General features: G+C 33.7%; 1 protein-coding gene across 1 annotated transcript; it reads right to left on the reverse strand.

Moving 5' to 3' along the window:
• Positions 1–1131: 1131 nt before the first annotated feature.
• On the reverse strand, positions 1132–3517 carry LOC112517296 (translationally-controlled tumor protein homolog). The gene is made up of 5 exons (XM_025124685.1): positions 3490–3517; positions 2366–2439; positions 1921–2046; positions 1681–1838; positions 1132–1249 (listed from the first exon to the last, which is right to left on the reverse strand). Exons 1-5 carry the CDS (start codon positions 3515–3517, stop codon positions 1132–1134), a joined length of 504 nt encoding a protein of 167 aa, XP_024980453.1.
• Between the last annotated feature and the right edge of the window lie 14958 nt (positions 3518–18475).

The raw sequence follows: 18475 nt of genomic DNA on the forward strand, positions 1-18475 counted from the left end.
TCATGGAAATAGAGTATGTTGTCTAAGCTGATACCTTAGGCAACATATGCAAATAGAGTATGTTGTTTAAGCTGATACATTACGCAACATATGCATAGATAAAATGTTGACTAAGAGTTTGTATGATGCAACATATGTTTTTTACATAAGCAACATAACCTTTTGCGTGTTTCCTAAGAAGTTCGCTTAGGCAACATATGTTGTTTGCATATGTTGCTTTGGTTCTAATGCAACATTGAGAAGGCAACACGGATTTGTTGCCTAAGCCTTACGCAACAGTGGCGTTTTGAGGAGGGATGTATGAATCGACATTACAGAAAATGCATTTTTTTTCAATGATTCACTTATGGAACTTTCCTTATAAATTCCATTCTCACGATATTTAGCATTTTTATTTGAACCTTTCACACGGGTTTAAATTAAATCTTAGTTGTTATTAAAATTTCTCTTTTAACTATTGTAAAATCAAATATTTATAATAAAATCAAATCTATTAATTAAAAAAATATATTAATTAGGCGGAGAAGGTTTCAATGACAAGCAGTTGCAATAGAGGTGTGTCAAGTCTACACAACCAGAGTGACGGAAATATTTTTCAACTATTAAGATCTAAAGGATCACCGGTTTAAGTCCCCTTAAAATCACTAGACCACATGAGTAGTCAAGGTGTTACAAAAAAACGTAAAGTTTGCAAGTATATACAAGGCCACAGGGAGATAAACGTTTTCCTAAGTCAACTTCGTACCTCGTGGCAATTCAAAGGTTATGTAGATACAAATCCGTAAAGATCGATCGGTTGATTACAAGTGTCGAAGATATATGAAAATCCGTCACGTCCATTGGAAAATAGATTCTAGCTATCATGCTTTGTTAAGGTTACTTTTGATTTTGACCACCTTAAAGTTCATAGGACAGAAAATAGAAATTACCATCAAAATCATATTATACTATATGTAAGCAACCTACTACTTCAGTCAAAAAGATCAAGTAGCTAGTATAATCAATTAATCATGCTTATTGAAGTTGAGATGGAAAAAGACAACTGAACCAAAATATGGACCTAAAACTGAAATCAAAATGATGATTTACAAGCTTTTCTTGTAACAAGTGACGAAAAAAGGGCCAGGTTGTTCAACACTTGATCTCCTTGAGCCCATACGCAAGGTAGAGAAAAGTTGGATCGGCGGCACCATCCATGTAGTATGCAAACACCGTCATGCCATCATCATGCATGCCTTCCCCTACGAAGCTGCACAACGCAAGTTGTGTTATCTACATACCATTTTCGTGATGTGGGTGCTGTTAGAGTTCACATTGGATTAGAATTGAACCAATTTTTGTTGAATATATGTTAAAAACCTCCCTTCTCTTCTCAAGGGATCTTTTCGAGAATGACATGGGAGTTCCACGTATTCTAACACGGTATCAGAGCCAAAGATTACCACTCTAGGGACTTGAGACTCTGGAGCAACTTGTACTCATCTAGCCCCCTTAGGGACAATATCAAGCCTTCATTGAAGGGAACATATTAGAGTCCCATAACGGCTATACTAGGTCCATTTCTCTCGAATATATGTTGGAACCTCATTTCTCTCCTCAAAGGCTCTTTTAGCGAGTAATATAATGGGGTTCTAAATATATTCTCACGGGCGTAATTTAGAAGGGAATGACAATACTCACAATTGAAGGTCTTTAAGCTTTGAAAGAAGAAATTTAGTGGCTCCCTCTATATGTTTCTTGAAAGTTTCTTGTTTTTTCGGTTCMAATTTAGGTGTCAACAACTTGATGTATTTCTTGATGTACGCAACGAACTGCTTCTTGTCGAATGGAGGTTGTTCCTAAAATATAGTTTACAAAGATGGACTAATTGAATCATACTCATCTCATAATCAATACCATATATAGAGTTTTGAGACATACCTGAAGTCTAAAAGTATCTACGATATCAACCACCTTAACCACTTGGTCATCCACCCCTTCATCCTCACCGCCTTCGGCTGAAGGATTAGCACCAATGTTCACATCAACAGCCCCTTGAACTACCCACTAAAATATCCAAGATAAGTTATTAGGACTCGTGAAATAAAAATCTGGGGAGATTAAAAGAAAATTGTGATCGGTTGAAGAAAGTTTTCTATATAGGGCATATCAGTTTAATAATTTCCCTTCTCAGGTTTTTAGTTGGTTGGTCAAAAAAATCTACTTTTCGTTAAGAAGGTCCTACGGTCGAATCTAGTCTTTGTGGTGCTGTTCGTTCTTGTTCTACTTCTTTCATGCTCCATTGGTATGGATCAGGTTTTTCGTCTAAATTATTTTTCATGATTTTAAAAGAAAACCTACTGAAAAGATCTGATCTTTCTATTACCTTTCCTTCTACTTCCCATAACATTCCATTCTCAATTTCCTTATAGGGAAAAGAATCTGAAAGAAGTTCATCGCCTGAAATTTCACAAGTGGCTTAAGTTTAGCAACTTAATACAAGGAATAAATAAAGAATTACACGAATATGTGATACTGCTGTTGTGTTTTTTTGGATAATTATGAGTACACGCTACGGGCCTGTGCGCGAATACGAGTAGCCTAGAGTCATCACAGTTGAACCTCCATAACCACAATGGTTTTAACAGGCCTGGATTTCAACCCAGGAAGATGCAATTTCCACCAACCCCTGAGCCTTAACCAGTTCGCCTCAACCAAGGAACAATAATTATGATTACTAGCATTACTGAAGTGGTCCGATTAAATTGCCATTGAGATTTTCATGTAGTTATAAGAAACTAATAAGGACTTTGAGAACTACAAAATCTTTGCATTCACTAATCAAAAGTTCAACAACAAATCATTCAAGAGGAACATGAAAGAAATTGAAATATGTTCTTTCAAAATCTAAAACAAGAAAGAATCTATTAATGGATCGATATCTATCCATATTGTTTCAGTTTTTTTCTTAATAATCAAAGACATGTTAATTAATCAAGAAACCCATCAAAGATCAGCCAAGGAGCAACCTTCAAATGGCACATAACTTTATTGTATATAATGTGTGGGCAACTAATTTCATCAAACACCTTGTCCACATGTTTTAGACTCCAAACAATAAAAGGAACAAAATTACATCACTAGGTTCCATGATGAGACCAACCCCAATTTTTTGAAAATCAGATTCAAGATCATGCGTATCAAATCATGATTAACTTCCACCGCATCACAGATACAGACGAAGCTATTTCAATCACTAAATAAGTAAATTGAAATTAGAAGAAAGAAAAAATTCATGAACACAAGCATCTTAAATCATCAAAAACCCATTGGGAAAAGCCATGAGTTGAGAAAACTATGAATCATCGAAGATCACCGGAACCCATTTAGAAAATTACATGAATTATTAAACTTAAGGAAAAAAAACCCATCCAGAATAGCATTGAATACTGAAGAATATCAAAAACCCATCGATAAAAAACATGAAATCATAAAGATTACAAATATTACCAGTAAGGAGATCCTGATAAACCAACATGATTATGATCGCTGAAAATAATAAGTTGTGCTTGAGTCTGTCAATTTTGAGACTCAGAGAAAAGGTAGGGTACAGATTTGAGGAAGAATGAAGGGTGGGGAGTAGTTATAGTTGGGAAAGAGTTGGCCAATTAACCTCTAGAACACATATTAACATGTTTTGTGCTGGTTCCTTACTTGATCAGGGTTGGAAGAGAAGAAAGTTACAAAACACCCCCTTAAGTTTTATAAACTATCCGAAACTGCCCCTTTCTTTTATTAAATTCCATCATAATCCCTTCTAGGATAAATTTTAGACACCTATGACCTATGATAGGTGGCCTATCCCATTTCCATCAATGGATTTTTCTCGTATTTCTATCAGAAAATCTAACAGAAACATTATTGTGGAGATTCTTACCAAAAAAAAAAAAAAAAAGCTTATTGGTATCCATTGTCATAAACTCGTAATCATGGCCATTAAAACCAAATCTTACTCATTTAATAAACGTTTTTAATCATGAATTGATCTATAAATTTTATAGTAAATTACAAATTTTGTTTCTATAGTTATATGAAATTTATGGATTGTCATGAAGCAAAATAATTACAGCTTTGATTACTGTTGTTTCATTTTTGTTATAGATTAGATCCTTTGATCTAACAATGTCTATTTCTTCATCGTTAAGCCTCCCATATGTCCTTCATGTGAGGGGCATTGTGATCATTTTATATTTCTTTAATAATTTTTTATTAAATGTTGTTGCAATATGTACAAGTGTAAAAAGCTATTAATCATAAAAAAAAACAATACCCCAAAACCCATTAGCCCCCCCTCCCCTATGTTGCCAGGGGCAAACCTATGAACGACCCAGGGGAGGGGTCCTGTGTACCAATTCAAATGATTTTTGCAAGCATAATTTTTTTGGTATAAAAGTTGCAGAAGCTAAACTATAATTAAGAGTTATTAAACATACTAGAAAATGAAAAGGATATTAACCAAAAAACAGATAAAGTCTCTCCAAATTAACTAAAGAACCCGAAAATGTCTCTTAAAATCCACCAAAAGAATTAAAAGAAGTTCTTTCAAAATCAACCAAAGAAACTTAAAAATCCTTCGAAATTTACCAAGAAATTGGAAAAAAAAAATCCTTCTATAGAACAACATACATCTAAAAACATATCAGGCTTACTGTAACAACCTTTTTTAAAGCTAAATAGAAAAGAAAAGGAGGGTTGTTATATATTAATAGAAGGAAATAATAATAATAATAATAATAATAATCTATAACTATATTATAAAACATTTAACAAAAATTCTTAAAACCCACTTTTTATGCGTAAAGTACTGTTTATTAATGCATATTACTTAAAACTCAATATTGGAAGTAGATTGTGCGTAAGTACAACTTACTAAAACTCCGTATCTGAATTCGTGTAACCAACTGCAGATAAACATAATCAAATACATGATACACATCTCATTTTAAATAAATTTTTTTTTATATAATTAAAATAATCATTAAGTTCTAATAGAAGTGTTGTCTTTATAAAAATTTGATTGTTATGTCAAAAATAAATTACTTCACTTTTTACCTAAATTAAATTACAATAAAAAATTGAATTAAAGAAATTGTACAAAAAACGAGAACTTTTAAATAGTTAATTTGATATTAATATAAATATATTTTTTTCAAATTTTTATGATATCTTCAAATTTATTTTTATTCAAAAGTAAAAACATTATCTTTTTCAAAGCCACATAAACCATAAATTATATCAACAAAGACAAAATAAAATGAATATATATCTCGCTGAATTGTGCAAGCACCATTCTAGTAATAATAAAAGGGGTTGTAAAATATTTATTTTAAGTACTAAAAACAAAAAGAGGGTCGGAAAAGGGGCTGGAGATGAGGTGTTCTATTGTGACATGGAGTGATTGGGATAACACCACATCAAGGGGGGAGTCACCTAGTTCCAAATGGTAAATTTCATGGATATATTAGCATGTTTACGTTTTGTTATGAGGTATATGATGTATAAACTTGAAATTGCTAACAAGTAATTACTTAATAGTTAAGTATGTTCCGGATTTAGTATCATCCCATGCTCCGAAGACAGATGTAGAAAGTTCAAGGGAGCTGCAAAACTTTCGACGTAGTCGAGTTTTTGTATTGGTCTGTGTTATATCGTTTTGATATTATATCGTGCCTTAGTATATGTGTATTAGAAGTTTGATTGTATTGTAACTACGATCCATAGAAATGGTTTTATACTAATAAAATTATGTTTTGACTTCAATCATTTCCGCTTTACTTAAATATATTTTATGGTATTCACATATGAATAATTATAAAAAAAATGTATGTAACACCCTTCGTGTGGTTTCAATTTAGAGATGGAAACGAGGATTATTACACTTACACATAAGACGTAATCTCACGTCTTGCTCAAAAGGTGAAAAATATGGACTTGTATTTTTTGGAGATGTCTTCATATATACAAGCCTCAGAAAGGCTAGGACATCTTAATGTGTGAAAAATACGAGGTGTAGTCTATGTAAATACCTCTTGTACCCCATGAAAAGATGCCATCTTAATGAATGTAATCAACTAAAGATGTAAGAGATATATGTATATGAAGGGAAAGTTTGGTATGAAACATGTCAGTTTTCGGAAAAGCAAAAGGTAAGGTATGAAACTACCTTACTATAGGAGGACGCATTGCACACATGGAACTCGGTAAATAAAAGGTTTCTACTGGTTGTTCTACCCGAAAATAGATTGTTTCATTGCAGGATTAAGAAACGAAACTCGAAGGTTTCTATTGGTTGGACTACCGAAACATTTTAGAAAACAATCAACATTGCTAAGGTAGTCGAGAGGTTAAAGTGAAAAGAACAAAGTGTTGATCAGAATTTGAATACGAAACCAAAGCTTCGGGTTCAGAATTTTGTTAAAGTAAATCAAAAGAAACCTTGTGATCATTGTGGTAAGAATCACCCTGGTGAACGTAGGAGAAAGACTGGAGCATGTTTTCGGTGTGGGAAATAAGGCATTTCAAATGGGATTGTCCTCAAGGTAACGGGCTCAACACAGAAACCAACCACAACATGAGGTTAATAAGAGTCTCAGATAGGGTAATAAGGGAAAAGCGAAAACTTGGGCCTTCCAAATGACGAAAAATGATGCGAATGAAACACTGAATATAGTGACAAGTATGCACTTTATCAATATTCAACTTGCTCATATATTGTTTGATTGTGGTGCAAGTAGATCTTATGTCCCTTTCATTTTATCAAAATTTGAAAGTAAATAGAAAGGAATTAAAACCAGACTTTGAGGTTGAACTAGTTGACAGGCAACTATGTTAGGATCAACCAAATATGTAGAGATTGCACAACAGAAATTGATGGAGATCATATGCCCGTTGACTTAATACCCATGACTTTGGGTGAATTCAGTGTGATAATAGGAATGAATTGGTTGTGGAACCACCATGCCAAAATAAATTGTAATAAAAAAATACTTGAAGTTAGATATTTTGAAGGTAAAACAATATTGGTAGAAGGGAACAAACTGAAAAGTAGGATGATGTAGGTAAGTTTGGCTAGAACACAACGTTGTATAAGGAAAGGGTGCCCAACATTCTTCGCATATGTTATGAATGAAAGAAAACAAAAAATGATAGAATCAAAATATGTATTGGTTATACATGAGTACATAGTTGTGTTTCTAGAAGATTTCCCAAGGTTGCCTCCCAACAAACAGGTACGATTAGGGATTGACCTAGTGCCTGGAATGGTACCAGTAGTCAAAACTCCATATCAGTTAGCTCCATATGAAATGCAAGAACTGAGAAGTCAGTTACAAGAGTTACTCGATAAAGGTTTCATTCGGGAAAGTTCGTCGCCCTGGGGTGCACCAATTTTCTTCATTAAGAAAAAAGATGGCCCGATGTGCATGTGTATCAACTACAGAGAATTGAATAGATGAACAGTGAAGAATAAATAGCCCCTCCTAGAATCGATGATTTGTTCGATCAACTGTAAGGGGCCAAGTGCTTCTCAAAAATCAATTTCATGTCGGGATACCACCGACTAAATGTTAAGAGTGAAGATGTTCCCAAAACGGCATTCAAAACCAGATATGGCCATTGTGAATTTTTGGTCAGACCTTTGTGTTGACAAATGAACCAGCTGCCTTTATGGAATTGATGAATAGAGTATGTAAACCATATCTCGACAAGTTTGTGATTGTGTTTATAAATGGCATTCTCATTTATTCCAAGAATAAGGGTGAACATCGAAAACATTTACATGTAATATTGAGTTTTTTTTTTAAGACAAGAGAAGCTCATACGAAATTTTCAAAGTGTGAATTATGGCTCAAGGAAGTTTAATTTCTCGAGCATGTGGTTAATGGACGAGGAATACAAGTAGATCCTACTAAGGTGAGTACCATTATGAAATGGGAAGCTCCCAAAAGTTCATTTCAGATTCAGAGTTTTTCTTGAGTTAGCAGGATATTATCGTGGGTTCATCAATGAGTTCTCCAAGATAGCATCTCCAATAACGACATTGACAAGAAAAAGTAAGAATTTTGAATGGGGAAAAGAGCAAGAATAAGATTTTCATATTCTAAAAAAAGCTAAGTAGTGCACCCATTCTATCATTACCTGAGGGAACATAAGGGTTTACAGTATACAACGATGCTTTGAGATTAGGACTAGGTTATGTACTTATGCAATATGACAAGGTGATAGCCTATACATCAAGGCAACTAAAGGAAAATGACAAGTAATGTTCGATATATGATTCAGAAGTTGATGTAGTTGTATTTGCACTAAAGATCTGCTGACATTACCTTTATGACACTCATTGCATCATATATACTAACCACAAGAGTCGACAATACTTATTTAGTTAAAATGACTTAAACATGAGACAACAACAATGGATGGAATTACTTAAAGACTATGATTATGAAATTCGAAATCATCCTAACAAAGATAATGTGGTAGTAGATGTATTGAGCATACGGGAACACAAGAAGCCCACACGAGTTAAAACATTAACAATACATGTGATGCCTGAATTTTTAGTAAGGATAAAATAAGCTCAGAAGTGCACTTACCGAAGAACATATTAAGAAAGAGCGTGTGGTAGGACAAGCAAAATTCCTAGAAACTGATAACAAGGTGTATAGAAGATTTCATGGAAGATTGAGGATTCATTGGCAAGCGATTACTGTGAGGTCTTGTTAAGTGATGCTCATAAGTCCAAATACTTCATTCACCGAGGCATGGATAAGATGTATCAAGATTCGAAGTTACTATACTAGTGACCTGCAATAAAAAGGATGTTAGGAGTTTTATTGAGAAAAGTATGACTTACCTTCAAGTAAAGGCTAAGCATTAGAAACAGGGTTACAACCATTAGAGATCCCAATATGGAAATGAGTCCACATCACCAATGGATTTTGTGATGAAATTATGATAGCTTAGGATCGTTCGTGTTCATACACTAGGCACGAAGTTCCCACAGTGGCGGTGCAAGTGCACGCCAACACTATGATCGCTTGCAAGTAATAAAGTGGTAAAATGTCGAGATCGTTTCCACATGGACTGGGCTACTGAGATTCGGAGACTTTCATGAACTTCTTGAGCATGTTTCGGTTTGTGTATAAAAGTTGAGTTTTGTTGGTAAAAAGCTTTAAAAGATGAAATAAACAAAATAGACTTATAAAATAAAATATGGGCATAGGTGTAAGTATTCCTTAAGATAAAAACACAATATAATGGTAAGAAACTTATGAGATGTTTGTAAATATTCCAATCTCTCGAAAGTATAGATTTATAAACAGATCCCACAAAGTTCCTACTCTCACCCCTCCGAAACTTGTTGATTTAGCTAAACAGAAGAAGAAATAAAATTCATACTCAAATCTCTTTGTAATATGAATAAACATCGCTTAATCCTTAGATAAATACATACAAAATTCACATCTCTACGCAATTATTAAAGACTCTCTCGAGTTCTTTGTGCATCACTTAAGTCGTATTTTAAATCCGCACATCTCTGGGTCTAAGATCTAATATTAACACTTCAAAGTGATCGTCTTATCCGTGTCGAGTTTAAGTCCCGTCTTGAGTGACCAAGTTTACAAAGTGGTAAAGAGTAAAAACACCAAAATATTATATAAAAATCCTAATTTAACTCCCAACCATACCCATATAAGTAAATTAGCTTATAATAGACATGAAAAGTATAATATAAGACAAGAAATAAAACTTAAATGCAACTTTCATTAATATAGAATAAAAGTCTGCTGCCTACAGTGGTGATACTGTGGGAAGCAGATTACAATTAATAAGATAAATTACATGCTAAAACTAACTTAAGAGAAGAAGAGAAAAGAGATTTCAGCTAGCAAAGCTTCAAATGGGATGATCTTCAAAGTGAACCCCAAGCCCTCTTTATATAGTAGAGGAATGGATAAGGATGAACCCTTTATCCAAAGGAAATTAAGCACAAACAAACCATGGGGCAAAGACCATCTAACAACTAGTTAAAAAAAATTCAAAATACAACTTTACAAGCAACTCCAGCTGTAGCAATCTTTGAACAAGATTTTCAAGCAAACATCCTCCACAAAGTAGAAGACTAACGAAAATTCGTAACTTTCCACTGTGGGCAGTTGCCAGAAAGTGCAATTTTTCGGAATAAAATTTCTTCCTTTGTGTTTCATCATCATTTTTAAAACTTTTAGAATAAATGGGGAAAAACAAGGAAATTGGGTATTTAATAGATGCAAAAATGGAGGAAATAATAAGAAATAACTCTAAAAAATGAGAGTTATCAAATTACCACGAACCAAGAAAGGTAATGATTCCATTTTGGTAGTCTTTGATAGGTTAACCAAATCAGCTCACTTCCTACTGATTAAAGAAAGTTATACAGTAAAGAGATTTGCAAAACTATATGCTGATGAAATAGTCTCAAGGCATGGGGTACATTTGTCAATAATATCAGATAAGGATAGTTGATTACATCTCGATTTTGGAGAAGTTTCTACAAGGAAAAGAGGTCAAGAGTAAAATTGAATATATCTTATCATCCACAAACTGATGGACAAAGTGATTAGAACATTGAAAGACATGCCTAGAGCTTGTTAACTACATTAGGTGGTGATTGAAATGACCACTTCTCCTAACAGAATTATCATATAACAATAGTTATCACACAAGTCCAAAAGGTGCTTCATATGAAGTCTTGTATGGTAGAACATGTCGAACCCTAGTGTGTTATAAATATTGAAAACAAAGCAATGGCAGGACCAGACCTAATTTAACAAACTTCAAAAAAGGTAAAACAAATTCAGGATAGGCTACAGGCGGCTTAAGACTGATAGAAAAGCTATGCAGATAAGAGACAGAAGCATATTGAATTTCAAATAGGGATCAAATTATGCTCAAAGTAGCTCCATGGAAAGGATTGATTAGATTCGAAAGGCATAAAAGTTAAGTCCTCATTATATATGATCCTTTTAAATAATCCAAGATGGCATTTGGTTCGTAGATTCCAAAGGAATCTGAGGGAATTGAAATGTTGAATTTCGTTGACCAAATTTCATTCCCTCGTTTGGTTCATTCTTTTTCACGAAATAAATCTTCAAAATCCTACAAATTTCACAAATAAAGGAATTTAACATTTCTTAGCAACTATATGGTATATTGATGGAATGGAATTCTCTATCTTCAGAATACCAAATATGCCCTTAACCCAATATGAGCATCGTCGACCACCTCCGACCACCGTCGGTCTGAATCACCACCAACCATCGCCATTTGAACCACCGCCGACCACCACCGATCTGAACCACTGGTGATTTGAACCACCACTGACCACTACTGATCCCTACCACTATCGATCTGAACTATCGCCAACCACTATCGATCTGAACACCACCAATCTGATCCACCGTTGATCTAAATAACCATCGATCTGAACCACTACCGATCAACGCCATCTGAACAAGCATAGACCACCGCCAATCACCACCATCTGAACCACCATGGATCTGAACCACTATCGACCATCGCCATCTGAACCACCATGGATCTGAACCACTATCGACCATTGCCATATGAACCACTACGGACCACCATCGATCTTAACCATCACCAACTACAATTGATCTGAATCACCGCCGGGCATCGCCGATCTGAACCAATACCGACCGTCACCGATCTAAACAACCACCGATCTGATTCATCGTCAATCTAAACCATTCCCAATCTGTACCACCGTTGATCTCAACCACATCCGACCATCGCCACCTAAACCACCACGAACCATCGACAACGACCACCGATCTGAATCAATGACGGAAACCGCCAACCGCCAACCACCACCGATTTGAACAACTACCAAGCTGGACCATCGTTGTCACTGCCGATCTAAGCCACCATCCATCTGAACCACTGCTGGCCACCTCCATCTGAACCACCATGGATCACCATCGATCTGAACCATTACCGACCATCGCCATCTGAACCACTACGGACCACCACCGATCTGAACCACCATCGACCACCATCATCTGAACCACCATCGACCACCATTGATTTAGTAACATTGTTTGGCTTATGGTTATATTTGGGTTATGTATTTTATATTGTTTTACATATTRAATAATTATTTTATTAAAGTATTTTTAGTTTTAGAAAAATTAAAATTTTCAAAAAGGGGCATTTTGGTCATTACCAATATTTCATTTCAATTTCAAAGCTATATTTTGTGAACCAAACTGACAGATTCCGATTTCTTAACAAATTTCATTCTAATGTCTACCAATCAAACAGTTGGTCAAACCTGACAACATTCCATTCCAATTTCTTCAAAGTTTCCTTTAACATATTTCATTCTATCCAAAAACATTTTGTGAACCAAAAGACACCCAAGAGTTGGAGAAGTAGCTCATTAAATAGAAATGCCAACTCATCTACAAAATATGCATAATATATTTCATGTATCCAACTTGAGGAAGTGTCTAACCGATGAAGAAATGAAGATCCTATTGGAAGATATTCTAGTGAATGAAAAGTTGACATATATGGAACAACCAAAAAGGATAATTGGTCGAGCAATTCGAAGATTGAAGAATAATGAGATTCTGTTAGTTAAAGTACAGTGTAAATATCAAAAAGATCTCAATGCCACTTGGAAAATGAGAAAGAAGTAAGGGCGAAATTTCCCTATCTATTCTAAGGAAGGCAAATTCTAAGGACGAAATATCTTGTAAGGAGGAGAGACTTATAACAGCCTGTCTTTAAGCTAAATAGAAAAAGAAAAGAATGATTGTCAAATATTAATCAAAGGAAAAAGGGTTGGAAATGAGGTGTTCTATAGTGCAAGGAGTGCTTCGAATAAGGTCACATCAAGGGTTGAGTTACTTAGTTCCAAGCTCCTCAACCTCTAGTACATATACCCAACCTCATTCTTGTTGTTTTGTCTCTTTTTATTGCAATATCCAGTAGAAAATTCACACACATAATCCCATATTTTGTGAAGGAGAGGAAGAGAAGGTTAGAAGACAAGAAAGTCGAATTTTGTAGAAATTTAGTCAAAACAACATGTGATTACTGAATTTTCTATTTTGGTTTGGTTACAAACTTGTGATACATACTTAAATTACTAAATTTACATATGATTCTCTAGTTTTTTGCGGCATGCATGCTATTATGGTAATACATATAATCATAAAAAGATGGTTGGAATGAGGCTTAGAAATTGTGTATCATTGAGACGGTATAACCGTAACCAGGGTTGTAGACATGATCCCGAATGTTGCAAAATAATATCGGAAGGTGTGACATCCATCGGTGGAAGTCGGATTTTAAAATGGTGAACTTGATGTATATACTAACATGTTAACTTTTTATCACACGACTGTAAAATTTGAGTACATGATATTTGTTGTATGTACTTGAAATCACTAAGCAATTAATTGCTTAATAGTTAAGTATGTATCGCAAATTAGTATCATCCCATGCTTTGAAGGAAGATGTAGATAGTTCAAGAGAGCTACCAAAGTTGCTACATGGTCGAGTTTTTGTATCGTTTGTATTATATATGATTTTGATGTTAGATTGTGCCTTAGTATATGTGTATAGAAGCTTAGATTGTGTATTGTAACACAATCCATTGAAATAGTTTTATATTAATAAAATTATGTTTTGACTTCAATCGTTTTCGCTTTACTTAAATACATTTTCCTTATTCACATGTGAATAGTTATGAAGAAAAAATATTTGTTACACCCTTTTACTTGGTCTTAGTTTAGAAATGAAAACAAGGGTTGTTACACTTACACAAAAGACGTAGTCTTACGTCTTGCTCAAATGGTTGATTTCTTTGAAAATATCTATTTTTCCCCAAATCGACATGATTGACTTTTCTATATGTTTAAGCTGCGATTTTACGGGTCTTTGATTTATCTTAAAGTTGCATCCGCTAGACAAAATTCTTGGGTCCCCCGCTGCCCATTGTCGCCATCGATCCCAATCTTCGACCCCTCTGATTAGATGTTCACAAAAACCCTACCAACCCAACCTAACCTAAAATAACCCAACCCGAATCCACATAATGCCTAATCGACCCCTATCTTGATTTTTGACCTCTCCGATTAGGGTTCACAAAAACTCTACCAACCCAACCCAATCCAAAATAACCCGAACCGAATCCACCTAAACCCTAATCGAATTGTAAAATATTCAAACCATAAGCATTTGGTTGGAATTGTGTTAGGATCATTTGAACCCAACCCAACCCGATGAACCTCATAACCTTCTATTTATTGAATTTAATATGGTTGCTAAGATTAATATGTATATTAAACCATTTCACCGTCACCCTCGTTTTATACATATACTTTAAACTTGTTCTCCATTTCCATGTAACTCCTTAAAATATATATTCATTAAATGTGATCATATATACGCAAATTAAGAAAACTAGTTGAATGTTATCTACTTGAGAAAGAGTATGTCTAAGGTGTACCAATTGATTAATGATGAATAAAGAAATTATAAATAGAGGAACATCATATTCAAGGTAACAAACATACTGGAATATTTTGTTGTACCAAAATTTTAACCCGACAAACCCAACCCAACCAGTACGGTTTGGGTTGTGTTGGATTGAGATTTTTAAAATTGTAAACATTGAGTTGGTTGTTCAAATGCTTTCAAATCGATCAACCCAACTTGTGTTCACCCCTAGCTCGAATCATCTTCTTCATCAATGTTCACCATCTCCGTCTCTGTCTCAAATCCAAAACTTTCTCATCCTTATTATCACCTCCATCTCCATGGAAGCAACAAAACTCCACCCCAAGAAAGCCAACCACTCAAATCAGAATCCACCCCTAGTTTGGATCATGATCTATGAAAAACCCATATGGTTACAAGGACACTTCAACTCCGTTGTTTCATCGATGGTTTTCGTATCAAATATTTTGTTCTCCTAAAAACAATGAAGAAACGATAGGGAAATGGATTGTTGAGGGAACCTATGACCTACTTCATTGTCGGCCCTTCCCTTTGCTCCACACACATGTACACTAGATCGCTATTTTGTTCTATCAATAAATTAAGTAAACACCAATATTGAATCCCTTTTTTTTCTATGTACACTCACGTGCTTTCTCAATTACTCTACCCTTTTAGAGTTGCATAAATCTGACCAGCAATCTTCTTTGAGTTTCAAAATCTTGTATCAGACCCTATAAAGCAATGTTCTATGATAAAAACGAAACAAATACCATCAAAGAGAGAGATGATGAGAGCAGTAACTTTCACTACAAGAGAAAGGGGTTTTAGAGAAGGATTTCAATGTGTATCTAAAGGTGACCTTTAAGGAAGAAATTACTTGACAAAAATGAAAATTGTAAGAGAAAGTAAAATGACTTTTAGAGAAGGATTTTGAACCAAATAATACGCTACGGGAATCGTCTCTTTAATCTCTTAGAGACGATTTTTATGTAAAATGTCTCTAAAAGTTGAATCAGAAGTTTAAGCAACACTTTTAAAACCGTCTCTAAAGGATAAAATATTTTATTTTTATTTTTAAATTAAACAAAAAGTTTTTATTATTATTCTATACTTGTTTAAAACGTATCTAAAAGGTTTTTTATTCTTTAATAAATCAACCTTATATGTTCTCTGAGATCGACGAAAAGTTCTAAGATATCATTGATTTTCCGAATTAAGGCACGAGAGTTGTACCGATTTCATTGATTTGCCTTCGATTTCTCTTGGAATTAGGGTGTGAGAGCTCTACGATTTCATGGTTTCTCTCCTATATCTATTGGTTTCGATCTCCAATTCTTTTTTCAACCCACTTCGAGTTTGTCTTCATCTCTTCATATTTGTCTCATTTGTCTCTACTCACTTGTTTATATGGTAGATCTACCTTATTATGATTATAGTGTAAAATTAGGTTTATATTCTATTTTCAATTGTGGATACTTGTCTGCGTTGTTTCTATCTATTTGGACATGTTCTAAGGCAAGTGTATGAACAATGGTTGTGCTTGGTTTTCTGTAGGCCAAAGCCTATCTCAAGAGTGAAAAAGATATCAAGTTGGGGGATTGAAAAGCAGTAGATACTGAAAATTTGGAATATTGTGCTAACTCAACTTTTGTGGAGATGGTTCTTTTGTATGTTCTGATACATTTGTGTATATGAGATGCTGTTAGTGTCATGTACCCCTTAAACCACATAAAACATAATTTCTTAAGTATTTAAATATGGAATGCCTGATTATTTATATATATTTTACATTGTTACATATTGTTGGTGACCTTTATGTAGTTCAATTCCTCTAATCAAGTTCAAATGCTTCTTATATATCAGATAAGTGAAGGACTAGATTTTGCAGACCATGTTGGTAGAGCTGTTATTGTCACTACATTCCATTTTCTCTAAAGAACAATCCTAAGGTATTCTTATGTTGGTGCCTTTCTAAGTTTACCCAATGAGATCAGTTAATTTGTGTGTCGGTACACATTTGACATACATTAAGATATTCTAGCTAGATTATGGATGAAAGATTTTATTATATGCAACATCTATTATATCCTGAAATGCACTAGGATGAAAACATTTCATGAACTTCCTATTTTCCAATCCATTAATGAAATGTCAATATTCAGTCACATATGCAGTATTTAATAAATATTCATTTCCACTCATTTTATGGTGCATGTTTTCTTCTCAATTTGTTAATTTTTTCATATATTTGTGAATTTGATCCTTTGAGTAGGTGTTTCTACATGCTTTACATTACATTGTATTTGCTTTATTAATTACAAGTCTGGCCGAAACACAAGTTTTTGGATCAGCGCGCAGCTGTCTCAAAGTAAAGGATCCAAGGTAACTTTGATATAAAGTAGCAAACACACTTAAATTTATCGTTCCATTAGGTGATTTATGGTCTTTGTGCTTAAATTCTATTTTTCAAGTGATTTGATTTCTTTTTTATGATATTCTTCAGAGATAACTTTTAACGCAAATCAGTCTTCGTCGAATCTCTCATCTCATATATAGATTGCTCTAACAAGTAACCAATGGATTTCTGTTTTTAAAGTGATATTGGTTGCTCTTCAGAGATAACTTGTTCGCTTAATTATTTAGAGAATATCAAATCTCTTAATTACTGGATAACTTGTTCATGAGAGGATTTTGGTTGTAAAACAACTGTTGTTGTAGGTGGCCGTAATTAATATTTCGAGGTAGTAGGCAGATAATGCACTTTATGTTATATTTTAGGGTTAATAATAGCTAGTGATACAACTTTGATGGAGTTATGGAGTATCCAATCTGTTTGTATAGTTTCTGTCCAAATCAGAATGGTTCTTAAGCTAATGTGCAAATTTGTTAGGTTGGTCTTGTTCAGAAGCTTTATGTTCTTAGTTATTTTAGGACTGCCATGCTCCTAATATGTCCTTTATCTCCTTGGTTTGAGTTTGTTGTTATTTATCTGCTATTGGACTATTTGCTAGGCTTCATGGTCAAATCTATTTCTACCACTAGATTGGTTTGGTTTTTTTATCTTCTGGATGACAATATTAAGAGAAGCAATTTCACAAATAATGTGTAACATCCTCAAATCAAATCTGGAAAGAACGACTAATTAAAAATATAAAACAAGTCAACACCAGATAAAAATAGAGCTAAGACACAAAGAATAAACATGCAACAAGACTAATGCAAACATAATGAAAACAAAACATAGCTAACCCAACAACAACAACAACAACAAGAACAAAACCAACCATAATTAATAATCACATGCACCATAAATCACAAACTTACATATGGTCATCAAGGTCATGTCCATTGCACCAATCCATCCGAAAGATGTTTAGATCCTTGGCTCGAAAAGAAATCCAAAGGAAATATTTTTTATCTACTACTAAAATTTAAAAATTACTTTGTCCAGAAAACATTGATATATTCTTCATCTTTCATCTTCCACTAACTCTTTTTTATTATTTCTTACACATGAATTCTATTTTTAATTTTATAATATAGTAGATTTTTTGTTATTAACTAAGACAAATTCTACCTATTGAAAAAACTATCAACCACTTGAGACGATTCAAGTTATATCTAATATTTATGAATTCAAAACTGCCCTTATTTCTTCATATATTGTTGATTCCTTATTACCTAATATTTAGTGCATGAAATTTAGGCATTATTTGACAAAAATAAGCTAGCTAATTTCTTGGGTACATATTTGGATGCACATAAGCTACCTTTTTGAAATTCTACTTGGAGTAACGTTTTGATAACTTAATGTCACTTTTTCAATTATGACTCTCATTAATATTAAATTATTTATCAGTATTAATTATAAATAAAATTTAAATATATTACTAATATTAATTATTAATAAATATAAATTAAT

The sequence above is a fragment of the Cynara cardunculus genome (assembly GCF_001531365.2).
Source record: "Cynara cardunculus var. scolymus isolate 2C chromosome LG 8, CcrdV1, whole genome shotgun sequence".
Taxonomy (NCBI): Eukaryota; Viridiplantae; Streptophyta; class Magnoliopsida; order Asterales; family Asteraceae; genus Cynara; species Cynara cardunculus.